This window comes from Erythranthe guttata, chromosome 14, assembly GCF_056151865.1.
Source record: "Erythranthe guttata isolate IM_541 chromosome 14, IM_541, whole genome shotgun sequence".
Classification (NCBI taxonomy): Eukaryota; Viridiplantae; Streptophyta; class Magnoliopsida; order Lamiales; family Phrymaceae; genus Erythranthe; species Erythranthe guttata.
In genome coordinates, this window is record NC_142546.1 from 14,188,199 (window position 1) to 14,209,942 (window position 21,744).

Consider the following 21,744-nt stretch of genomic DNA (forward strand, 5'->3'; position numbering starts at 1 on the left):
ATATATATATATATATATATTTTCCAAGAAACCTTTATAAAGATTGTTGGGAACGAATCTATATAATAACTATTCACAATTTCTTTCAAAATAATTGAATTTTGAGAGGTCTACATCTTATACCAAACATATCTCCATACAATCCACATCCTGCAAAATTGTGTGATATTAAATACCAGTTGAGCTGGCATATTGATTTTGTTCTAGAACTACTTTTCTATTGATTGATTGCTTTTCTTTTTCTTTTTCTCTTTTTCCTTTTTTTTCAATTAAAGATCGAAAGAGGAAGAACAGAAATTATGCCACGCCAATCGACAACATTATATACAATATAGATGATTCATGATACATCCTTACAATTAAAATAAAGTTGATTAGACGTGAAAATAACTTTGACAAATTACAAAAAAACCATCCGTCCAGTATATAAATTTAACCCCTTAAAAATAAATGTTTAAGAAAATACATAATTGATGAGTAGTTGTAAAACTCAAAAATAAAGAATTTTTCATAATTTAATTTTACTTTAGTGGGTGGTCGTAATTTGCCCGAACAACTTTCATCAGAAAAAGAAAAAAAAAAAAAAACTTGCATTGGAACCAAATTAAATAGTGGTGAAAATAACTTTCGAAAAATACTAATTTAGGAGAAAAAGGATAACATAGGTCTATTACATGCCACCTGGATAATAATTAATAATCCACTATTCATTCCACCGAGAAAAACACACACACCCGTACGGGTGCGTGCGTGTGGACGGCAAAAATACCAAAAAAATTCCACGTCGACAAATAATCAACTCGACTTGGTCTTCACACTTCCGTTCTCATGGACGGGGGTGGAGGAGCCGCTCCGGCGGGACCCGCCGGAGTGGTGGCCGGTGATGGTACGGCCCATGAACTTCCCGGCTTTACTCAATCCACTACCGACGGCTCCAAATCCGGTGCCGACGAAGCCAACTCCGGCACCGATGCCGCTGCCGACCATACCGACGCCGGAGCCAACTGCAGAGGCGGCTCCGTCTAGGGCTTCAACGGTGCTTCCTATTACTCCGGCTTCTTTTAGTTTCTTTCTTTCTTCGAATATTCTCTTCTCTTCTTCTAGAGCAAACAATTGCTCTTCCTTCAAGAATTCGTGATAAAACACCTACACCCATAACAATATCTTAATTTTGCATTTGGATTTTAGGATTTTATCTAAAGAGTTTATTGCATCTACATGGAAATTGGATGGATCGGATCAAAATTATCACTTTCGAAAAATTTCTGATTTTTTCTCTCCGAAATCGGAAAATTTGAAAAGTGGTAGTAGGGATTTCCGGAATTGGAATGCCAAAACACGTTGCGAAATTGAAAATTTTCGGATCGGAATTGGCTAGAATTTGGGAAATTCCAATTATTAGTCACCTATAATATAAAATGCATAATACTATTGAAATTGTAACTATAAGTGTAGCTTTTCGGGAAAAAATCTGAATTTTCGGAAATTAAAATAGTATTGAAAATCGGACTCTAGTATATTTTGCAATTCCAATTAAAATCAAAATCGGATTTTTTGGATTCAGAATGAAAAATATTGTTCCATAATAAGAAAATTTTGGATCGGAATCGGAAATTTCGTTTCAAATTTCCACCCTTCTTTATCAATTTCCCGAATTGATTCGTTTGATCAATGTTTTTCAAATCCTTGTGTGTACATACCTGAATAGTAAGAGTGCCTCGATCTTTCTTGTCTTTGATTTTAAGCATATCGAGCGAAGGAAGCAGCCTTAGCTCGATTTCTTTAGATGTTTCAGCTTCGAGCTCGATCAACGGCAGCTTTGCAACTCCCAATCGCTTGTCATCTCCAATATCTTCATCGAACACCTGTTCGGACAAGACGAAGATTTCATTAAAACCGAATAACAACAAAACGGAAAAAAGTCCCACGGCAATAAAATAAAACCTCCAATATCAGAGACTGCGTCTCTTTATCTTCTGCGATTAACTCGAACATTTCATTCCAAACAGGGTTCAAATTGTTGTCTATAACTTTCGTTTTCACTTTAAACAACGGGCGTATGTGCACAACGACGTAGGGGTCAGATTTTCCGACCAACTCCATGTTTTTCAAATCATTTGCTCTCAAGATAGTTACTGTAAGCTTCCCAACAGGCTTGAGCTCCAAATCACTACAAAAATTCAATACAATATAATTTATTTATTATATTAAAATTTTAAATTAAAATTAAAAAGAAATTGTAATAAGAAAGCTATGTAGAAAAAAAGTAGTCACCTTATATCTACATTATTGGCAATAGGAACTACAATCCTGTGAGGCCATTGAAGCATGTCTGTTACGATTGAATTTACGGTATCCTTGCGTGCATAAAATTACGGTTCAGTCCAAATCATAAAGAAAAATTCGTTCCACTACGAAGGGAAAAATATCAAAACTTTTACCTCGATCTTATCCGAAAGTCCAGGAAGAGCTGTTAAACTTCCGCCGACGGCTTTTAGAGTATACTCAATTTGTGGCTTTGGCTGCATAACATGAAAAAATTAGATAAATAAAAAAAATTGACAAGCCTTAATCGATCACGAGATTGGAATAAAGGCTTAAGCGATTTAATAAGTGTGCTAAGAAAGAACCTCGGCTAGCAGAGCAACAACAACTGCAGAGATGCAAGGAATTTCGTCTGTAAGTTGGAAAATCGCACGAACTACTGTGAAAACTTGGAGATCCTTCAACTGAAACAAACAAATAAAATTTCGTATTTAGCTCCATATTGCAATTATATATTAAAAAAATAAAAAAATTTAAGATAAAAACATTGTCACCTGAATCGGAATACAAGCAATATGTGCGGCCTGAATGCCTAAAATAATGTTTGGATCACCGCCCCAACGAAGGTCAATATCCATGGTGATTTGACCTTGCTTAAGGCTTTGAACTCGAATACCTGCATGGATCGAGTTATTACATATTCAAAGCGGTAAGAAAACACATCGAATAAGTTATTGCAAGAAAGATATGAAAAAACTAACGATACATTAAAAGATTAAACATATTAACAGCTTGTGACCTTCAATTTTAGGAGCCACGGTCCCGAGTGACAATTTGCTGAATTTCAATGAAGTAATCCCTGGTGGCCGATAATCTTCCAGTAATGGTTCAACGGATTCTTTTATGATAACTTCTGCTGCCTGAGACGAGCATTTCAAGAAATTCATTTGACGCGAAACCGATTTTTTTTTATAAAAATATATAGGAAAATCAGAACCATTTCTAATTTTGACGAGTCGGAAAGAAGAAAAACGTACATCTGCGATAAATGGCCAGAGTTTGCTCAATTGTTTATTCAGCCATTTCACCTGAAAGTGTATCGAAAACAGAATATCAAATGAACCTAATTAGTAATATTTGATTATTATTACCAACAAATGATATACGAAAATCCCTGTCATAAGTATATAGTGACACTGATGACGATGCAGAGCAACTTTTCTGAACGTCAATGTACCAAGTGAAAATGCAATACAAGTCGCATTATAACAAGTCGTTGTAGCTGGATTTCGTAACAATGATTCGATAACTTCGAAGTAAAAATCGATCAATGCTTGACTAGCATATAAACACGAAAATTTGAAAATTATAACGATAAACGAACGCAGAAACAGACGAGGCAAAAACGATCATCCGCCGTACGATATCTATATCAAATGTTCATCACTTTCAATTCAAACACAATCAGAAAAAAAAAACTAAGAAGAAGAAATATTCGAACCTGCTCGAAAACAGGAAACGAAATCCATTCAGGAAAACTCTCACCGCAAATTTTCCGTAGATCGTCTCTTTTCAGTGAGCTCAGTAATTTAATATCAGCTGCCTGTTCAATCATACACAATTATAAGATTCCAATACATATTCTGAATTTGCATTTTTTAAAAATTAATTTTAAAACAAAAACGAATTGAAGAAGTAATTTCCAGAAATTGAAGGAAATAAATAAATTAATTAAAAAAATAAAAAAAAAAAAAAAAGAGAGGAAGAAGAAGAAGACCTTAGAAATACGCTTAATGCTGCGATGAGTCATCATGTACTTCCAACCCGCCATTAACGCGATCCCGAGCAGCATCCCCATCACCATTCCCGATATCAACCCCATTTCTCCGATTTCTCAAACTCCGATTTCCTTTTCCTTTTCCTTTTCCTTTTCCCCCAAACGAAAAAGGAATTTAATTTTAATTTTTTTTTCACACAAAACTACTAATCGGAGATTTGCGTTACGAAAAAACCACAGAGGAATAATTACTGTTGCATTAACTATTTCAACAATCAATAAATCAATTTTTTTCACCACCAATATGCGAACCGGCGTCGATTCATTCCATGCGTCGTTGTCGAACGTGATTTAGATGAAAAAAATCGATTGAATTTTGGATTTCTGGGTCAAGGTGTACTGTGCGTGTATTTTGCCGCGAGCCAACTCACCGAGTTGTGTGTATGTATATATATATCTCTGTGTTTATACTACTATTCGTCATTTACTGATTTACTCTCTCTCTCTCTCTCTATCTTTCTCTCTCCTCTCAAAGTCCTCCACGTGTCGCTTTTACGTGTTTTACTTTGATTTTTCAGAGATTGGTAAACAATGAATACGAAATTATTATTAATTAATTTCTCATTTTTCCAATCAGTGTTAACGTTGATATTTTCAAATCAAATTAATTAATTACTCAAATTAAATGCAATAAAAAAGAAAAAGTCCATCTGGAAGGAATTTGAACTGTTATATAAATAAGAAAGTCAACGACGTCGTGTCAGTTACTTGCTTAAAAGGAGGAAAGAAATAATCAATTTATAAAATGATTTCAAAACTAAAAATTGGGGATCAATGAATTAATTTTTTATTTATTCTTACTAAAATTAATATTTTGTTACTTTAGTTGCAAAATTGAAATGTAAATAAGAATGAGCTGGAAATTGTTTTGACAACTCTGACAAAACTTTCCAAATTTGGGTTTACAATTTGGGAATGTAGAGTTTTTGTTATTTAGTGGGCAGCCACTCCTGTCTCGAGGTAATCGGCAGCATTAAATTATTATTATTATTATTATTATTATTATTATTATTATTATTATTATTATTATTTGCATGCTAAGAATTTACCAGCGGCCCAATACAAAAAAATCAATTGGGCCAGACTAGGGGTGGCAACTTGGATCCGGTTCCATGGATCTGATTAGATCCGGTTCGAACCATATGGAACCGGTTTAGATTAAATCTAGTTGGAACAATTTGGATCGGATCAAGTTGAATTTTTTTTTTAAACTGAATCCACGTGGATTCACTTTAGATCTATTGAAAGTTCAACTAAAAATGAAGTGGGCTATGTTTGATCCAATCATAACCCAATTAAATACTAAAACAATTTTCTCAAAAAAAAAAGTCAAATATTATTTTAATTGTAATTTGAATCGCTCAAAAATTCTCAAGTCGTTCTTAGATTTGAGTGTGTGTAAAAAGTGTGTATGTGGATGTGAGTGTGTGTGCGTGTGTAAAACAGTGTGTGTATGTGAGTGTGTGCGTGTGTGTGTAAAACAGTGTATGTGTCTGTGTAGAAACTTTGTGCGTATGTGAGTGTGTGTGTGTGTAAAACAGTGTGTGTGCGTGTGTGTAGAAACTGTGTGTGTGTAAAATAATGTGTGGGTGTGTGTGTGTGTGTAGAAACTGTGTGTGTATGTGAGTGTGTGTGTGTAGAAATTGTGTGTGTATGTGAGTGTGTGCGTGTGTGTGTGAGAGAGTTTATGAAAAGTGTGTGTAAAAAGTGTGTATGTGGATGTGAGTGTGTGTGCGTGTGGTACTGACATACATTAGATATATTTGTGCATGTACATGTGTCTGTGTGAGTGTGTGTGAAAGTGTGTATGTGTGTGCAAAAAGTATCTATATGTATGTGAGTGTGTATGTGAGTGTGTGAAAAGTGTGTATGTGGATGTGAGTGTGTGTGCGTGTGTGTAAAACAGTGTGTGTAGAAAGTAGAAACTGTGTGTGTATGTGAGTGTGTGCGTGTGTGTGTGTGTGAGAGTGTATGAAAAATGTGTGTAAAAAGTGTGTATGTGGATGTGAGTGTGTGTGTGCGTGTGTTAAAACAGTGTGTGTGTGTAAAAACTGTGTCTGTATGTGAGTGTGTGCGTGTGTGTGAGAGTGTGTATGAAAAGTGTATGTGAATATGTGTAAATGTGAAAGTTGAGATATTAAATCACATAAGTTGAAATATTAAAGCCTAAAAATTGAGATATTCAACCTTATAAGTGATGGGCTCAGTTCGAATAATTTAGGAAAATTTCAATAAGTAGCTCGCATGGTTACCTTTATCGGATAAATTTAGATTAGCAATATTTTTTTTAAGAGAACGACACCCGATGAGATTGGGGGGTTAGGCTTGACCCCCTACCTGTTTATAAACAAAATTTAAGAAGTACATAATGAGTTCGCTCAAATTGCTACTGCCCAACATATGGCTAATAATAGCAATGGACAAGCAAAAGACAATAGCTAACTAACAAAACGTTAAGAATACGGGCAAAACAGGTGGCCCAATTAATAAAAAAGGGCGGGGTGGGAATGATCATAGAAGGTCGGGGAAGACCAAGGTAGACCGTTGTTCGCCTCATCACAACAACCGAGGCTACTTAGACTTTCGCCAAAAATGGGCGAAACATGTATAATGACTGCGAAATAATGTGTGGCACCATTCGGCAAACAGTCTAGTTTTGATAGACCCAAACAATCCATAATCACCCCAACCCTTCCTAAAATGTAAAGTTCACGAAAATTCCTAAATTGCCAATAATATAAAAAGGTGGAAATATTAGCAATTGGGACGGATAATTATTTAATTAGTTAGTATGATTTTCGTTATGTAAAATTAGATCTTTCATTAACTCTTTTAAATTATGTGGTATTATTTGTGATTTGTCTATAAAACTTTTTATTTAATAAAATTAACATGCAGTTTAAAGATAAAATAGTTTTTTACTTTTTTAGTCACTCCTATTAAATTAATCTCAAGAGAAGATTGCTACTAATTTAATAAAAGAATGCATTTAATCTTGTCAATTGAACGTGCTAGCCCTTACTATTTAGCGTAGCAGTAAAAGCAAAGATTGGATTGCTACTAATTTAATAAAAAAAATAACATTTCATCTTATGAATTGAATGTGTAACCAGCGGCTAGTATTTAGTCAGTAAAAGTTTATAACGATTAACCAAACGAGCCCTAAAAATTTAGGATAGACTCATAACCCTCAACTCAAAATTCACTACCCCAATTTTCATGTGATTAAATCCGAAAAACAACAACAAAATTATTCCAAGGTCCCAAAAATCTAAACATGATTTGGACTCTCCATAACAAGAAATTTGTATACCCCACAAATAACAACACTATAATCATAACAAAACAAGAACCACCAAACACAACCACAAGAAGCTACTACCACCGCCAGTCCTCACCCCACCGTTCGGCCTCGTGGTCACCACGGGGACCGGGGGCGACGGCCCCTCGTCGGAGGGGCCCGGCGGCGGAGCGTAGGGCGGAGGAGGCGGCTGGTTGAGGTTCGGCGGGAGACCGAGACCGGTCGCCACCTTGATGGTGAAGGCCATACCATGCCGGCAGTGGATGCCATCACCAGCCGCCGAGAAGTAGTATTGAGTAGACGCGATGGTTAATGGAACGGATATGACAGTAGGGTTTCCGAGGCCGTCGCTGCCATTGTCGTACACGAAAGTATCGGTGTCTAATGAGTCGTCTATGCTGCAGCTTGCGAATGTCGTCTTGTTGTAGGTCTGGATCACCGATTGGTTTGTGTTAGTGTTGAAAACTGCACTCGAAAAAAAAAAAACGAGATCGAGAATATAATTATTGACGAATTTCAAGCACATGTGCAGAGGGGGGCCATGGCCCCCAACAGTTTCTCTGAAACATAGAGGAAAAATTAGAACAAAAATCCTTCAATTATATTTAGTGCCCTAATTAATAGAAGCAGGTTTGTGAATTAATGGATCTTAAAACAATAATCATCAATTAATTTCTTAAAACTTGAATTAGGGTAATCAATCACATTAATCAATTTCTGAAATCCCCAATAAAATCAAGCATCAACAAAACTCAAATCAGGAAACAAAATTTCAGATCACACAAATCAAAATTAATACAGCAAGCAAAAAATCTCGGATTTGAAAAAAAAAAACAGCTGGAACTTACTGAGATAGTCTCCGAGATTGAAGGTCTGTTTGGCAGCCCAAGCATTGTAGTCAGCAGAAGTCATATTGGTGGTGGAGTTGAAGAACCAACCGGCGTCGCCGCCCACGGTGTGGTTCGTGTAAGTATCGGACGCCGCCGCAGCCGCGGTGATGAGCATGAGCAGAGCCGCCGCGATTAGGCAGAGTGCGGCGGTGGCTCTCGTCGCCGCCATGGTTGTGAGCTGCAGCTGAATGTTTGAGATTGAAATGACGAAGCTTACTGGAGTGATTTTGTGTGTGTGTGTGTGAAACCTGAAAAAGTCAAGGTGCGTTGCGTGTGTGTGTGGTGTGAACGCTATAAATGGTTTATTTATCTATTTATATATATATTTTACAGATGAATTGTTTTATGCCATTTTCATGAGAGAGTGGTGAAGTTGTGCTGCCTGAATTTAAATCTCGGCAATTAATTGAGATTAACTACTTAAATAAAAACTAGTTGTTTAATTAGTTATAATTAATTAGTTTCATCAACCAAACAGTCTCGTGATTAATAATTAGTCAAAATTACAGGTAGTTAACACTTAACATTCAGTTGCTTTATTATTGCAATTTAAAAATGGGTAAATAGCACTTAGCCCCTATTATTTGAACTTTGTGCACATAACACCCTTATCTATGATATTTCACTTGGTAAATAACGATGCACATTAGAAAGACGATTTTTTTGAAAATACTAGTGAATTAGGTGTTTATATTAATAAACAAGGAGGTCATGTGATTTATTGAAAGTATAAAGGGGTCATTTGCACAAAGTTCAAACTATAGGGTGTTAAGTGTTATTTAACCTTTTAAAATTACGTGTTAATATTATACAACCGGAAAATTTCAGTTTTCACCCCTTAAGTTTGCATTGATTTCACATTTGGTCCCTCATGTTCCAATAATTTAACACTTTATAATTAGTTAATTAAGTCATGGAACAAGCTTGATTCTGTTTGTTTTAACGGAAAACTGACAGAAATTGTTAAAAGATAAGGCAGCAAATGTATTTTTTGTGATCATGGGGGACCAAATATGAAATCGGTGCAAACTTGAGGTGCGGAAACTATATATTTTTCCAATATACAACAGTAATAAAAGAACCGAAAATATTAATAGTGTATGGGCCTAATCCCAAAATTGCGAAAGCCCACGAGGAATTAATAAACTATAAAAAGGCCCAATTAAGCTTACGGGCTTCAGCCCATATAATTCAATTATGATTTATGCATATAAATACTACCAATTTTTTCAAATAGAAGTAAAAATAAATAAATTCAAGAATGATAATAAGAATTAGTAAATGGCAATTTTAAATCGTACGAATAAAAATAAATTAATAAGTGTGTTACTGTATAATTCATAATTAGTTATACGATTTTATTTTGATTTTTATTTTTATTTTTATTTTATGAAGGCCTAAGTATATGATTAGTGATTAATTATGTTGATTAAGATTGTCACGGTGCCCCATTAGAGGTTTAGGCCTTGGGTAGGGTTTTCAAGTTACACTGCGAACAGCCCTCTCTCTCTCTCTCTCTCTCTCTCTCACTCTCACACACACACAAAATCTAGAGTGAGAAACAAAGGTGAAAATGGGAGCGAAGGGGCAAAGAAGAAGGGAGAAGAATTATCAAGCGGCGCATGGAGGAGGCTACAGTAGCAGACTCCCGCCGCCGCCGGTCGCCTCCTCCATCGACGCTCTTCCGTCCAAGCTTCGTAGAATCATGTCTTTGGCAGGTATTTTACCGCTCCTTTATCTCTGTAATTGTCTGTATATATATAGACATAAATTATTGATTAATTGCGTTCGTGGTTTTGCGCGGCGAGTATTTATCTGTATGTATATGTTCCTTTTGAAATTGCAAATCGATGCGTTGAGAATTGATTATTTCTAGGGTTTGGAAGCTTTACTATCATTTTTTTTTTTTTTTTTGTTTTGTTTTTGGTCATCTGTTATTGTTATTGTTCTTCTACTGTGGGTACTTAAGTTTGAATTTTGTTTTCAGGATCTATAAAACAACAGGAACTTAATAAGGGGAAGAGAAATACAGGAACTTCAGTTGATAAGGTGAGCTTATAGCTTCGATATCAATGTTTTTTTCGTATGAGCTGTAGCTAGGAATAATGCTTATGAGTTATATCTCTGAGTTCTTCGTTACATTTTTTAATAATCGAACTACAAATCAAATTCAGTTACAAAGAGTTTATTGAGATTTTGAGGTTCGGTTGAAGGGTAGATCCCATGATTTCAATTGCTCTGTTATGTTGTTGTATCGTTTCAAAGGTTTCAATTGGATTAAAGGCTCCACTTGTGGAAAATATTGGCTGGAAATTTATTTTTTCTGGAATTGGAATGTGAAACTAAGAACGAGATTTTCGCCTTAATCTGTGTAGTTTATGAGTACTAAAATAAAGAGTTGGCATTTTTAATCCTATGATAATTTTTTTTATAATATGAGATTAGCTAACATAATGGGCAGATTATTAGAATAACCGAATTCTAAGCTTTCTCCGTTTTACTCTTATGGTGTGCGTTTTGATTGTCGTAATTCTGTGCCAGTAATGGGCAGATTAGCTGTTCTTGGAAGCTATTTTTATCTATCATTGCTGCAATTTTCAGTAGCAAGAAATTAGCCGGGGTATGAAAAACCTTAAAATCACTCGTTTGTTATGCTTTTGTTACATTCTTGCTTACAATCTTTAATATCGTTTTTTTTTGCCCCTTGGGGAGTTCAGTTGGAAGAAGGAGCCAATTCTACGGCTGCAGGAATGAAAAGAAAGAGAAATGATGAGACTTCAACGGCACAATTTAAAGAACATGGAGATGAAATCCCTCGATTTAGCTCGGACGAGAAGAAGAAAAAGAAGAAGAAGAAAGGTAAAAAAGCAAATGACCTCCGTTTCGGGGCAGACGGTGAGCCAGTTGTAGCTGGTTCCAAAAGGAAGGAGCGTAAAAAACAGTAAGCTTGTTGAATTCTTGTCTTGATTTCACTTTTGTTTTGTGTGTGTGTGTATGTATGTATATTTATTTTTTTATTTTTGTTATTTGATGTTTCTATAGGCTATTGCAAGCAAGAAAGAACAAACACAAACGAGCCAAGACAGATGAGGATTTAGAGTTTCACGGATGTGAAGATATTAAATTCGGAGACGTTGTCATGGCCCCGCCTAAGTTAACTTCTGTTCCTAAGGTTTTCATCTTCTCCATTTTTGTATTTCTTAGTTTTTAAATTATTAATGCAGAAATTGTGGTACTGCCCTTATTATTTGGATTAATTAATGTTTTTTTTTTCTTGTCTTAAACTAAAGGGATTAAAGACAACCGCGGTTGCTTCACAAGAAAGGCTTCGTCTACAGGCGGTTGATGCCTATAGGAATCGTAAAGCATGGTCATCAAGGCCTGGGGTTAAGCTTCCTCCACCTGGACCAGCTGTAACTACACCAATCTAGCAAGAACGTGGTCTTTTAAATTTGTTGTATTCCGTTACTTATTCTGATAATATGAACCCTTTTGTAAGAACGAGAAGCTAGTCGAAACTAACAAACCCTTGTTCTCAAATTTCAAGATCTTGGCTTATATGGAAATGTCTTTTTTGTCCAGTAATGTACGATACTTGTCCTTTATTACGTTATGTTCGTTTTATACGATTTTCATCTGCAGATAAAGGGAATCGAATTTCCAAATGTAACAGGTGAAAAACGAGCGATAACATCGAAAACTCACACTTTTCACATAGTAGATACGGTTACTAAATGCAGCCTTAGTTCTATATTATCGATTTCTTACATAATCTGTGTACGGCAATAACACAGCCCTCCGTCGATGTGAAGATTGATCATTGTTCTGTACTTCACTATCTTCTCTTCTTCACTTAATTTGAAGGTAAAGAATCTCAGGAGGACAGCTGAAAATATCTTCATCTGCCTGTAAGCAAATTCCCTCCCCAAACAAATTCGCGGGCCCGCCTGTTAATCGAAATAACTCAAATTTATTCTACAAAATTACTAATTATATTTAGAAAAAAATAAAAAAAGAAAATCAAGAACTGCCAACTATGATTCCTATTTACCTGAAAAGCTGTGAATTTGAAGGGGCTCTCGAGGTGAAATAAACCGTTTTCGTCGAGCCATCTTTCTGGGTTATATTTCTCCGCATCTTCGCCCCATATGAACTTCATTCTTCCCATTGCATATGGTTGATACGACACCATATCACCTTTCTTCACACTAAATCCATCGGGCATTGTGTCATCCGAAAAACATATTTTCGCATCCTATTTAATACACAATAAAATTCATATATATTTCAATTTTGTGGGCTTGGAATATAAAGAATCAACTTATATTTAATTATTCTTTGCTTACCACTGGAACTGCAGGATAGAGCCTCAGAGTTTCGGTAAGTGACGCGTGAAGGTAATGCATTTTCTCCATAGATTCTTCGCTAAAAAATTTAGCAATAAATTCAAAAATATTGATAACCGCATCGTTCGAGTTTGTAGCATCTTCGATTTCTTTCGCCACTTTTTCCTGTACAAGCGGATGCTTGCAAAGCATGTAAATATACCACGAGAGAGTGGTTGCCGTTGTGTCCTTCCCAGCAATTATGAAGTTCAATATTATATCCCGTAAGTACTTTGGATTGATCTCGTCGAACTGCAAAAATCTCGACAATATGTCTTCTTTTTTCCACTGAAGCTGATAAGACAAAAACACGATAACCTTGTATTTAACTGCAAAAAAAAAAAAAGGTACAAATTGGCCCAAGTGGGTGGAAATTGGAACGGCATTTCCGAATACCTCCAATTCCGGTCCGAATATTACTGGTTATGAAAAAATATTTTTCATTTCGAATCACGATGTTTTGATTTTCGAATTTTTGGAACAAAATTTGAATACATATCAGATTCTGATTACCGATCCGATTTTCATTTCCAAAAATTCCGATTTTTTTCGAAAAGTTACACTTATAATATCAGTACTATTATGTATTTTATACTATAGGTGACTGAAAATTTGAAAATTCCGGTTCGAAAATTTCCAATTTTTTGGAACAACTTTTTTCGTTCTAATTTTCCGAAATTCCGATTTTTCCATTTTTTTTTTGGAAACAAAATTGAAAACTGTGCAATTTTTCCGAAAGTGCTAATTCCGATCCGATCAGTCTAATTTACACGCCTTAGGCTTAGATTCAACTTACCGATGGATCGGCATGTGATTCGTGCATCTTCTCGCTCTTACTAGAGATCAATTTATACACAAAATCATCCACCACTCTCAAACTTTTCTTCAACTTCGCCTCCGAGCCGACATTGAAAGCCCTCTTTATCTTCCACGAGATATCCACGTATCTCCACAAAGTCATTGCGCTCGCATCATCAAAAGCGTCACTAAATTTGCAACCCTCCTCGCTCGACCCGCACATTGTGTCTAACTCCACTCCAAACGCAACTCTAAATATCGAATCTAAAGTTGCTTTCATGAAAAGGTCCTGCAAATAGAGCCATCGTCACAATCAGTTGCAGTGGCGGAGCCAGCATAGGGCTACTCGTTTCTCATAAAAAATGTAATATTTTTATAGAAACACTTGTTCGTTAAGCGAAGTTGAAGTGAACTCACTTGGATATCGATTGGTTTGTTGGAAATTGCGGATCCGGAAATTATATTAGCAAGCTTTACGACATTTTGTTTAAATACGACACTACTAAAATCCCTTAGGACCCTCGTGGAGAATTCATAGCTCGACAACTTTCTCTGCTCTCGCCACTTATCACCATCGACGGAGAATATTCCGTCACCTAATAGATCCTTTAGAATGCTGTAATTGTGCCATCCCTGCCAAGTAAAAAATTGTGAAGGATCTCATTACTATTTTACTGTTTTCAAGTAGCAAAATTCTTTAATCTCCAAATTCTCAAAACCATGTACAGATTTACTAAATTTTCAGCATTTGATTAACAATTTGTTTAAATTCCAGTTTTCCTCTTGTACTTTGGTTATGTATCACTTTATCCATTTCTACTCTCGATTGCATCGATTTGCCCCATGTACTTGAAAAATTGTCTCAATGTGGCACTCGCTGTTAGTTTTTAGACTTTGACCTTAAGTTTGATTTAAGTTTGAAAATTACAAAACAACCACCCCTCCCAGTTTAAACAATTATTTAAAAATTGAAAATAAAATAAAAAAGAAATTTTGGCTAGTGCCGTGTACTTGAACAATGTTTCCTCGTTGTCTTTCATTTTTTATTTTATTTTTTGTTTTTTAAATAATTATTTAAACTGGGAGAGTTGGCGTTTTTGTAATATCAGAGCGTAGATCTCAAGGTCAAATGTCTAATAACTAAGCAGTGAAGGCTACATTGAGACAAATTTTCAAGTGTATGGAGCAAATCGATGCAATTGAGAGCAGAAGGGGTAAAGTGAATCGAGTCAAAGTTACAAGGTGAGAAAGTGGAATTTACCCTAATAATTATTAGAGAAAAAAAAAAAGATGACGGTTATTGCCATGGAGGAATTTTTGGAAGATACTGTAAATGAGTTGGTGAAGTTGATTGGTGAAGTTGATGAGATTTTGATGTTTTAGATTTTAGAACCATTGACCAAATAAAGTTCAAATTTATTTTTGTTAGTTGGGATTAATTATTGGGTAAATTACAACCATTCCATGAGGTATAGTTAAATTATGAAAAAAATCTCTCATGTTTGGATAATTACAACCATCTCTTCAATTATAAATCTTCTTACACGTTCATTCTGATGGTTTCAAATTTAGTGGAATCTTCGAGATTATGTGGAATATTATCACTTTGTATCCGTTTTATCCCATTCAAACTCCACATTTTGAAGCAAGACGATCATAATATGTGTATTTTGGCTTGTATATATTATATTGTGGTGCATCAGAAACTATATTTTTACACAAAACGAGTACAAACTAGAGCACATTCCATGATTATGTTGAATTTGACACCATAAGAGTGGAGTTGTAAGAAAAAAAAAACATAGTTAAAAGATGTAGATGTAATTATCTAAATAAGAGGAGTTTTTTCATAAATTGACCATACCTTAGAGGGCGGTTGTAATTTACCGTTAATTATTACATTATTATTGTTGTTCGTGTTGTTGAACGGCTGTTGTACTGTACATAATCATTAATCACACACATAGGGATGACAACGGGTCGGTTCTGGGCCGGGTTTGCCTAAACCCAAGACCCGACCCACGAAAAATATTAAAACCCAAGACCCGCCCCAACCCGTTTTAGCTTAGACCCAGACCCGCCCCAACCCAGACCCTAACTAAACGGTTCTGACCCGCAAGACCCGCTAACATTCAAAAAGTTTAATATTTTTTGATTTTCATAACATTTTGCTTGTATATTTTTACCAAATAATCTCAATACTAAAATACAATATTTTAAAAAATCTCTACAAGTTATATAACATGAACAATAAAATTACAATTAATTATATTTAACTTCGATGATAAGTAAAATTCAAAATGCAAGACAATTAGCGGTGGTCGACAAATGATAAATATTACCCACGAGAAATGAGACTCAAAAAATAAAATAGTGAAAATAGGTAAATGAGAATAGACAAGATGGAAACTGATAGTTTGATAAATGAAATCCGAAATTATATATATATATATATATATATATATATATATATATATATATATATATATATATATATATATATATATATATATACGGGTCGGTTCTGGGTCGGTTCCAATAAGACCCGTAACCCGACCCAGAACCATCCGGTTCTAGAAACTTAAACCCATTACCCGACCCAGAACCATTTAGCAGACCCAGACCCGCCCCAAACGGGTCGGTTCCGGGTCCAAGACCCGCCTAACCCGTACCCATTGCCATCCCTACACACACACACCCATTAGTAGTTATTTAAGGGGAAATTGTAGTTTTGGTCCTCTAAATTGGTATATTTAGGAATTTAGTCTTCTAACTTATCATGTTTCAATTTTACATACAATAACTTTGCAGATATAGTATTTTTAATTCAATTTTTGCATGATTTTTAATTTTATGACACAAATAAACTTGACACATTTTACTTATATGGACGCTTGGAAATTTATAAATTCGACATCTAACTTACCATTTGTAGAACTTTAATTATGTGAGACGACTCGTCTATAAATCAAACTAGAGGAGCATTTGTAATTTTTAATTGTCCATATAAATAAATTTCTACGAGTTTGTTAGGTACATCGTTAAACTCGGCGAAAATTCAAAGTTCGAGTGAAATAGGACTAAAAATACTAATTTTGCATAATTATTGCATGTAAAATTGAAATATGATAACTTACAAGACTAAATCCCTAAAGAGACCAACATATAGAACCAAAATTACAGTTTTCCCTTATTTAATCAAATCTAAGATACTAATCCATCCGATGTAAATAATTAGGTGTAGCATTTCATTGATTGAACTATCCTATTCGATGGAAATAAGCAAATATCTCTCCAAGGAGGTGGCTTTAGATGGTTTACTCGAGTTCGGAATCTAATTGTACGTATTTTTAAGGTCGTGCTAGTACGATTTTCGAACAATTGCACAAGAGTTGATGCTCACTTATGATGATTTTTTAAATTGTAATAACTTTTAGAAAAGTCGTGGTCAATGAGATGATATACCTAATGAAATATTGCAGGTGGTAGTACATGATATGGATGTGTGTTATTATATATAGATCAATGCGTACAAAATCATCCGATGTATTTCATCAGGTATAGCATCTACAAAACCGGAAATTGATTTAGTATTTTTTTTAAGGGTAAATTACAAACACCCCCCTGAGGTATGGTCAAATTACAAAAACCCCCCTCTTGTTTGGATAATTACATCTACCCCCCTCAACTATGATTTTTTCTTACACCTCCACCCTTATGGTGCCAAATTCAACATAATCATCTAGATTCCGTGAAATGTGATCTAGTTTGTACTCGTTTTGTGTAAAAATACAGTTTCCGATGCACCACAAATTGATATATACAAGTTAAAAATCACATATTATGATCATCTTGCTTCATAATGTAGAGTTTGAATGGGATAAAACGGGTACAAAAGTGATAATATTCCATATAATCTCGAAGATTCCACTAAATTTGAGGAGTTGAGGTGGTGGTTGTAATTATCCAAACAAGAGGGGTGTTTTTGTAATTTGACCATACCTCAGGGGGGTGTTTGTAATTTACCCTTTTTTTAATTATGCAAATATAATTGGCATTATACACACAAACCTGAAAACAGAATCACATTATTAGTAGAACAAAAACATTTACATACATACATTATACATAAATTTGTGCATAAAACGCAATTTTTCGTATCCGGAAAGTTCACTCGTGAACTATTCTATCGAACGCACGAACTCGTAGTCCTCCGTCGATATGAAGATTAATCATAGTCCTATACTTCACTTTCTTACTCTCGTCACTTAATCGGAACACGAAAAATCTCATCAAAACAGCTGATAATATCTTCATCTGCCGATAAGCAAATTCCTTCCCCAAACAAATCCTCGGCCCGGCCTATTAATTGTGTTCGTCACACAAGAAATACGTCAGTTTTATCAGACACGAGTTTATTTATCTAAAATAAAATTAAAAATATAGTATTATTGTCCAAGAAAAAAAAAACCTGGAAAGCGGTAAATTTGAAGGGACACTCGTGATGGAAGCAACCGTTAAAATCGAGCCATCGTTCGGGTTTAAATTCCTCTGCATTGTCTCCCCATATGAATTTCATTCTTCCCATTGCGTACGATTGATAAGCCACCGTGTCGCCTTTTCTCACACGGAAGCCATCTGGCAATGTGTCGTCCGAAAAGCACATTTTCGGGTTCTAATATACACAACATAACTGAGTGAATTGCCAACAAAAATAAAAACAAATAAATAAATTCCTATTATTTCTTATTAACATAAACCTCCCTATGCAACAGTCTTTGTTAGTTTACCCTCATATTTATTTAAAGCTTATTGTAATTAGTACCCCTGTGTTATGTCGAATTTAAAGCTTATTGCAATTAGTACCCCTGTGTTATATCGAATTGCTAAAAACGACCCTATGTTATTTTATTGGCAAAACACCCCCTATGATTTTTCTTTTTTTTTTTAGCAATTAGTACCCTTATTTAGGGGCTTATGTGCTAAAAAAATTGAATCATAGGGTTGGGTTTTGCCAATAAAATAATTGCAATAAACCCCGTATATAAACAACACACTCACATTCCCTCCAAAGATTCGACTTTGATTTTCGATCGCAGAAGATTTATGCTAATAACAATAAATTGATAATTAAAATAAGCATATGAATATCATATTCAAAAAAAAAAAAAAAGACGAGGGGTACGTAAAAAAACAAAGATGTTTTTTTCTTACCACAGGAACTGGAGGATAGAGTCTGAGAGTTTCTGTGAGTGCTGCATGAAGATAATGCATCTTTTCCAAAGCTTCTTCCCTCAAATTAGCCGCGAATTCCGATACATTTTCTGCTCGATTAATTTCTTTAATTTCGCGCGCCACTTTTTCTTGAACACGAGCGTGCTTGCACATCATGTAAAAGAACCAAGATAGAGTAGTTGCAGTTGTGTCTTTACCAGCCATTACAAAGTTCAAGATTATATCTCTCAAGTACTTTGGATCCGCCTCCGACAGCTTCACAAACCTCGACAAAATGTCGTTTCTCCTCAAATCCACCTGCCCACAAAAACAAGAAACATACATAAATCGAGAGTTTATTGCATTCAGCACCCCCTTATGTCGTAAATATTAGCAAGAACACCCCTACGATGCATTTTTTTAAGCAAACAACCCCAAAAATGATGCATTTTTAGGGGGTAGATTGCTAATAAAATTGAATTATAGGGGTGTTCTTGCTAGAGTAAAAACAGGGGTGCTGATAAGAGAAATGAATTGATTGATTCAACCTACACAGTTATTAGTATTGTTACGAATTAGCTTGTACACAAACTCGTCAACCACTCGAATATTCTCCTTCAATTTCGCTTCCGAACCGATATTCAGAGCTTTCTTTATCTTCCAGAAAACATCGACGTATCTCCAAGCAATAACCGCGCTTGCGTCGTCGAAAGCGCGGCTAAATCTTTCCCCTTCTTCGTAAGAACCGCCCGTGCTGTCTAAATCAACCCCAAACGCAACTTTAAATATCGAATCGAGAGTAGATTTCATGAAAAGCTCCTGTTAATTTACAAGATCACGATCACAAATAATGGAGCTGAATGCAATAAATTAACCCCTAGTTAAATGATAATAATTCATTAATCTTCACTTGAATATCGAACGGTTGATTGGAAAACGAGGATTCGGATACAATGCCAGCTAGCTTTACTGCGTTTTCGATGAAGACTGTGGTGCTAATATCCCTTAGAGCTTTAGTAGAAAACTCGAGGCTCGATACTTTTCTTTGCTCTTTCCATTTTTCGCCATCGACTACGAAAATCCCGTCACCTAATAAGTCCTTTAGAATGCTGTAATTGTGCCATCCCTGCAGAGGATCAATATAATATCGACAAAAAACATCAATAACGATTAGAAACTAACCATTCTTGAAATGTTTTTTAATTTACCTTGCCGTAATTATCGAAGTTTGTTTTGAGAATGTACTCTATGTTAGCGGGGTCTGCGGTGTAAACCTCGCTCCGAAAAGGGGCGATGAGTCTGTACGTCTTGTGTTTCGTGGCGAGATCTGTCATGTAATGGTGGAGCCTGTTGAAGTTCATCAGCTGGTTGAATATTGTGCCGCCGATTGGGTGGTAGTGGATTCTCTTTCCGAGCAATTTTCCGGCCAAGAATCCGGCGATCAGAACGGAAAATACAATGATGAAGAAGGTAATGGTCATGGCTTTTGGGTGGAGCAAAAATTCCATAAATGACCACGAGCAAAGTTTTTTTTTTTTTTTGTGTAGTATTTTAGTTGTCTGTGCTTTGTAAAGTCACTGGGGAATTACATCAAACACATTGCGCTCACCCTCGATTGTGCAGCTTGAAAATGTATTAATGCTCATAACGTCCGTGACGATGGGTGTTTGTTGTACATTCACCAGCAAAAGATGCTTGACGACCGTCGAATATTCCGTCCAGATTCCGTCGTGTTATCTCACGTAAAGATATGTCGATGGTGTTTGTTTGTACACTCGCCAGCCGAAGTTGCTCGGCGGTGGAATATTCCGTCGGGATTTCATCATATGTTTTCACGTAAAGATCGTACTAGTTGTGATGAACTGGGCCGAACTGTTTCCGGAAGGGATCTTCGGCCCATTATTATTAAGGTAAATTATACCTACAACCCTGAGGTATACTAAAATAATTTTAAGGTCCCTGTAATATTGGTAATTACAGTCAAACCCCTGAATCAATTACCCAAGTCAAGATTTCATGTCTTGGTGACCGATAAGCACTATATTTGTTTTCCGCGGAGGGTTAATGCTTATAAATCATATATAAAATAAAAAGGATTAAATGTTGAGGGAGGCATGCCAATTGCCATCCCCTAGTTCTATGTTGACTACACCACTTCCTGAAACTAATAGTCCGTTAGAACCCAAACGAAATAACTTATCAAACGCATTATTCACTTAGGGTTTCTAACAATGTTTCAAGGGGGTCACAGTAATAACCGATACTACAGTGACCTTAAAATTATTTTAGCATACCTTAGGGGTGTAAGTGTAATTTACCCTTATTACTACAAAAATATGACTTATAACTTTGGGGTCTATAATACATATATCTAATACTTGGAGGCTATAGCAAATCGCCCCTCTAATCTATATAATATATAAAAGTTGAATTCCACACCTAATTGATTGACATATGTCAATTTCAATTGGTGACATGTATTCAATTTCATCTCATGTGGCAAATTGATCGGTGAAAATAAATCATCAAAAAACATGTCACCATTTTCCAAAATTAAAAAATATTAAATATTTTATTATATATTTATATCATACCATTTATAAAATGCTATAAATATATCAATTTTCTTGGAAACTATAAATACTTTTATTTTTGAATTTAATTTTAATACTAATTAATTTAATTTAAATTTATCTAAATTCAATTTAAAATCTTCACTTATTATAATTGTATGATTGATGGTGTTACGAAAATTTTGTATTTTAATTCATAACCTTGGATCTATATAAAAAAAATATTGCAAAATAATCATTTGATATTATACATTTTACATGAACATGACCAGAGAATATGTTTACCTTTTTTAATAATTTAATATCATATTCGTAATTACCAAAATTTTCCTAATGTTTGTTTCCGTCTTACATCAACCCCCTTACGGTATGATTTTTCACGGAATTTTTTTTATTACGTGGAATATTCCCCGAAAAATGCAGATTCTACCCTGCACACAACATTTGTTTACGGTACTTTTTAAAGACAAAAATTACCCTG

General features: G+C 35.1%; 5 protein-coding genes across 6 annotated transcripts; 1 reads left to right on the forward strand and 4 right to left on the reverse strand.

The window, feature by feature from the left end:
* Nucleotides 1-604: 604 nt before the first annotated feature.
* On the reverse strand, nucleotides 605-4,536 carry LOC105971065 (calcium-dependent lipid-binding protein). 2 transcript variants are annotated; one of them, XM_012995913.2, is made up of 11 exons: nucleotides 4,043-4,536; nucleotides 3,767-3,868; nucleotides 3,303-3,353; nucleotides 3,065-3,185; nucleotides 2,820-2,941; nucleotides 2,631-2,729; nucleotides 2,442-2,522; nucleotides 2,275-2,357; nucleotides 1,945-2,170; nucleotides 1,701-1,865; nucleotides 605-1,146 (listed from the first exon to the last, which is right to left on the reverse strand). In XM_012995913.2, exons 1-11 carry the CDS (start codon nucleotides 4,145-4,147, stop codon nucleotides 796-798), a joined length of 1,506 nt encoding a protein of 501 aa, XP_012851367.2. In that variant the 5' UTR covers nucleotides 4,148-4,536; the 3' UTR covers nucleotides 605-795. The 2 variants fall into 2 exon arrangements, with proteins under 2 accessions (XP_012851367.2, XP_088670267.1); XM_088814141.1 differs by having other exon boundaries at nucleotides 3,065-3,353; nucleotides 4,043-4,298.
* A 2,663-nt stretch (nucleotides 4,537-7,199) lies between these two features.
* Nucleotides 7,200-8,693, reverse strand: LOC105971062 (early nodulin-like protein 18). Its single transcript, XM_012995909.2, has 2 exons — nucleotides 8,252-8,693; nucleotides 7,200-7,868 (listed from the first exon to the last, which is right to left on the reverse strand). Exons 1-2 carry the CDS (start codon nucleotides 8,460-8,462, stop codon nucleotides 7,438-7,440), a joined length of 642 nt encoding a protein of 213 aa, XP_012851363.1. The 5' UTR covers nucleotides 8,463-8,693; the 3' UTR covers nucleotides 7,200-7,437.
* Nucleotides 8,694-9,569: 876 nt separating this feature from the next.
* On the forward strand, nucleotides 9,570-11,874 carry LOC105971059 (coiled-coil protein). The gene is made up of 5 exons (XM_088813726.1): nucleotides 9,570-10,011; nucleotides 10,281-10,342; nucleotides 11,011-11,234; nucleotides 11,336-11,465; nucleotides 11,584-11,874. Exons 1-5 carry the CDS (start codon nucleotides 9,867-9,869, stop codon nucleotides 11,722-11,724), a joined length of 702 nt encoding a protein of 233 aa, XP_088669852.1. The 5' UTR covers nucleotides 9,570-9,866; the 3' UTR covers nucleotides 11,725-11,874.
* Nucleotides 11,875-11,977: 103 nt separating this feature from the next.
* Nucleotides 11,978-14,290, reverse strand: LOC105971060 (cytochrome P450 704C1). Its single transcript, XM_012995907.2, has 6 exons — nucleotides 14,266-14,290; nucleotides 13,894-14,135; nucleotides 13,475-13,765; nucleotides 12,640-12,972; nucleotides 12,345-12,548; nucleotides 11,978-12,240 (listed from the first exon to the last, which is right to left on the reverse strand). Exons 1-6 carry the CDS (start codon nucleotides 14,288-14,290, stop codon nucleotides 12,058-12,060), a joined length of 1,278 nt encoding a protein of 425 aa, XP_012851361.1. The 3' UTR covers nucleotides 11,978-12,057.
* Nucleotides 14,291-17,548: 3,258 nt separating this feature from the next.
* On the reverse strand, nucleotides 17,549-20,597 carry LOC105971061 (cytochrome P450 704C1-like). Its single transcript, XM_088814051.1, has 6 exons — nucleotides 19,899-20,597; nucleotides 19,601-19,816; nucleotides 19,243-19,509; nucleotides 18,691-19,008; nucleotides 17,948-18,151; nucleotides 17,549-17,838 (listed from the first exon to the last, which is right to left on the reverse strand). The coding sequence occupies exons 1-6, from the start codon at nucleotides 20,196-20,198 to the stop codon at nucleotides 17,647-17,649; spliced, it is 1,497 nt and encodes a 498-aa protein (XP_088670177.1). The 5' UTR covers nucleotides 20,199-20,597; the 3' UTR covers nucleotides 17,549-17,646.
* Nucleotides 20,598-21,744: the final 1,147 nt, after the last annotated feature.